Genomic DNA, 3,958 nt, shown 5'->3' with positions numbered 1-3,958 from the left:
TCCACATCATTATTCATCCAATACTCCTAATACCAACTTGAGAAGCGTTAGAATTGTAAGATACATGTGGTTCTATTTTAAAACCAATTGGCAAGAGTAGCTAATAGATCTTATATATGTTATTATCTATTCACACATTAGTAATATAAGACTCTCTAACATCTTTTCTGAAGATGGTGGCTATTTTTTACTCACAAAGCTTGGATAGTTCGATCACAAGTTGCTATTTTTGGCTCACTAACCCCAGATAACAAGTGGCTCGTTTGGCTCTACTTTTTGGACTAACTTTTAAATTTTTGGTGGATCTTTTTCACTCATGTCATAATTACAAATGACTCTTTTTAGCTCTACTTTTTGGACCGATTTTTAAATTTTTTGGTGGCTCTTTTTGGTTCTATTTTTTTTCGATCAACTTTTTTTTGGATCGAATACACGTAATAGGTTTTTTTTTCTATGATTCCATGTTAGAATTGTTTGATACATGAGGTTCCATCTCAAAATCAATTGACTATAAAAGGGATAGCTTATAAATCTTATTTGCTATTATCTTTCCACACATTAATAACACAAAACTCTCTAACAAGAAACAAAGCCAGCACCCTTGATTGAAGCAACTCTTGGTAAAAAAAATACTCAACTAATAATAAGCTATGAAAAATAGACTCATCAAATATTACACATTTAATAAATTTTATAAAACCTAACTAGCCATTGAAAAAGTTTCAATAGTTATTAGCAAATAGCATGAAATGATGTTGAGACAAGACAAATTTATTGATAGGAGGATCTTCGATCTATTCTCTATGATTTACTCAACGCTAATTTTTTTCTCAATAAAATTTTGTTCATTGTTTTAAAAAATAAAAAAAAAGACAACTTCATTGACAGTCTTCTTAAAGAGTGTTGGTGTAGTTGGTAGGTTATAGTTGGAGAGATGTGTATTTGAAGGTGAGAAAAATGTTAACTTTTGGTGGGTCCTACATAGTTTTAACATTATAAAAAACTGTTACTTTTAGTGACAATTTTTTAGTCACAACAAAATTTTTTTTAATAAACGTGACTTTTAGTCACAACAAAATATTACTTGGGACTAAAATATAGTCTTTAGTTACAAGTTGTCTCTAATTTAGTTTTAGTCACAACAATTATTGTGACTAAAAATACATTTGGTCACAACAAATTACAATTTTTGTGACTAAAACTTTTAGCCACGGACTTTTTAGTCACAACATAGCAATGTTAATTTATAACTAGTCACAATTTTTTTTTATCTTTAACCACAAGTTTTGTTGTGACTAAAAATAAAATTTTTTGTAGTGAAGGAAGAAAGCTAAAAAACTTTTTGTAGAATAAGGTTCCCACTAAGCAAACTTTTTTCACACTTACCCATGCAACTCAAATATTAAAACAAATAATCCTTAATGTTAATATTAAGTAAAATGCTAAAGGTAATCATAATATATAGCATTCTTTGAGCATCTCTAATGAAGATCATGTAAATAAGTAATGTAAATGCAAAATATATTATTTTGTAAAAATCTACTCTAATAGTGTGTCAAATTGTAATGTAAATATGTCACATAAGAAAAAGTATTCCAAATTCAAATCATAATATAACATAATGTAAAATTTGCATCATAATAAGTTTTATGCTTTTATATCTATTATTATGACTTTTTTATTATTTTATGGTTAAATTCTAATTAATATAAATGACTTATATTATTATTATTATTAAATTTTATATTTACTTTTATGTTATTATTATTTTATATTTTTTAATAAATTATTAAGTGAGAATTAAATAACATATTAAATTTTGCATCAAAATTTACAATTATACAATAGAACACAATAATAAAAATTAATAAAAATTGATGTAAAAATGTCACAAAATTAATTTTTGTATCAAATATATATAGTTTAACTTTTACATCTCTTATTAAAGATCATCTTAAAAACTATTAGTGTAATTCAATATTAGGTTCTTATTTTAATGTAATAAAAATGATAAAGAATCACTAATTATTGATTATAAGACCACATATCATAAAGGTGCTTGTGCCGGTTGCAACGCTCTAATATTAATGCATATATATGTTTTTAATTAACACTCCGCCGCCGGCTCACATGCTTTTAAGTAACATTTTATTTATTTTTTTCCGTTTTATTTGGGTTGGAAATGGAAACACAATCCATTGTATTAGCCATGTCATACATCATCAATCTTCCCATACCTCCCCACCGTAGGATCAGCTGACTACTGACCATGCAAACGGTCCAAGAACAATTCAACGGTCTCGACACAATATCCACTACATACTGCATATACGTAAACACTAGTACAATAACTTATCCAAATCTGTATTATTACCACAAGAAGACATGGGCATATTCAACCTATTAGATTAAAAAAGTCAAGCCAAATCTTTGATACATATGTGTATAAATAGGTAACACTCTTCACACACACACACAGAAAAAAAAATAAAAAACAATGGGTAAGCTTAGCATATTGGTATTGGCTTTGGTTTTAGTAGTGGTGGCCATCGGTGGAGCAAGGGCTGAGCAATGCGGACGCCAAGCGGGCGGCGTTAAATGCCCGAACGGGCTGTGCTGCAGCCAGCACGGGTGGTGTGGCAACACCTTCGATTACTGTTCACCCCAAGCTGGGTGCCAGAGCAATTGTTGGGGTGGCCCAACACCACCGAGCGGTGAAACTGTTGTAAGAGCAACATACCATTTCTACAATCCAGCAGAGAACAACTGGGACTTAATGGCTGTTAGTGCTTTTTGCTCCACTTGGGATGCCAATAAGCCTTTCTCATGGCGCAGCAAATATGGCTGGACTGCCTTTTGTGGACCATCCGGACCTAGGGGCCGTGACTCTTGTGGAAAGTGTTTGAGGGTATGACTATATGTATATAATGTATATATGATCTATGATCTACGATCCTTTTTCCCTTTTTGATTTTTGTTGTGTAATTTTGTTTGATTTGGTGTATTTGAATGTTTTTGCAGCTAAGGAATGTGGGAACTGGGGCAACCATAACAGCAAGAATTGTGGATCAGTGCAGCAATGGAGGCTTAGACTTGGACTTTAACACTATATTTAAGCCTTTAGATACTGATGGAAGAGGATTTCAACAGGGTTCTATGCAAGTGGGTTATACATTTGTCGATTGTGGTAATGAGCTTAGTGAAGATGAGCACCAGCACCCTCTGAGCTCCATTATTGAGGAGAAAACTCAAGGAGTGTAATTATAAAGCTGTTATGGCTTAGTTAAGCTTAAGATTATGATTTGAATAAAACTTTTGGAAGTTTGTTCCAAAAGGTATATCCATACCACGTGTGATGTGAATTGTTCTTCTTGAGAACATAGATTTGTGTCATGTTGTATTCTTCGATCTGTTATATCCAATATATTTACAGGGGATTATCATGGCTCAGTTTGTGGGTATAAATTATGCTATATTAATTTCCAATTCAGTATACAATGCATAAGATCTCTTGTTTATTTTCTTTTGACCAGAAAAGAAGAAAAGAAGAGAAAAAAGATCTCTTGTTTTTGTCGTATGTGAATAAATTACAAATCCTTGTATTTTAAATCAACATCTTGATCGTTTCTAAGTCAAATAAGCTATACACATATATAAAATATTTTATTCAAGAATTAAGCTTTATCTAAATAAGCAAGGAAGGATCAATTATTAGTTGCGTAAAGGCTAGCGCAACAAGGTAGACGACTTAATAAGAAATGCTTTCGAATGGTAGTTACCTACGCGGCCTTATTTTATGGATAACAGGTTTGAAATATTAATTAAATAAATAAATTAGTTTTGTCCATATTGCCCTAATTAACATTTATGTGTAGCCGCCGCCTCACATCTGAGTGACAGTCAAAGCAAGTAGCCGCCATACGTCATTGGTGTGATCAACTCATGTATTTGCTCTAGC

General features: G+C 31.5%; 1 protein-coding gene across 1 annotated transcript; it reads left to right on the top strand.

Annotated features, from left to right (window-relative positions):
- The first annotated feature begins 2,178 nt into the window (after positions 1–2,178).
- Positions 2,179–3,450, top strand: LOC115721107 (barwin). The gene is made up of 2 exons (XM_030650355.2): positions 2,179–2,908; positions 3,022–3,450. Exons 1-2 carry the CDS (start codon positions 2,498–2,500, stop codon positions 3,259–3,261), a joined length of 651 nt encoding a protein of 216 aa, XP_030506215.2. The 5' UTR covers positions 2,179–2,497; the 3' UTR covers positions 3,262–3,450.
- Positions 3,451–3,958: the final 508 nt, after the last annotated feature.

Source organism: Cannabis sativa, chromosome 2 (assembly GCF_029168945.1).
Source record: "Cannabis sativa cultivar Pink pepper isolate KNU-18-1 chromosome 2, ASM2916894v1, whole genome shotgun sequence".
NCBI classification, from domain to species: Eukaryota; Viridiplantae; Streptophyta; class Magnoliopsida; order Rosales; family Cannabaceae; genus Cannabis; species Cannabis sativa.
The sequence above is the reverse complement of the archived record's forward strand: the minus strand, read 5'-3'. Positions and strand labels throughout refer to the sequence as shown.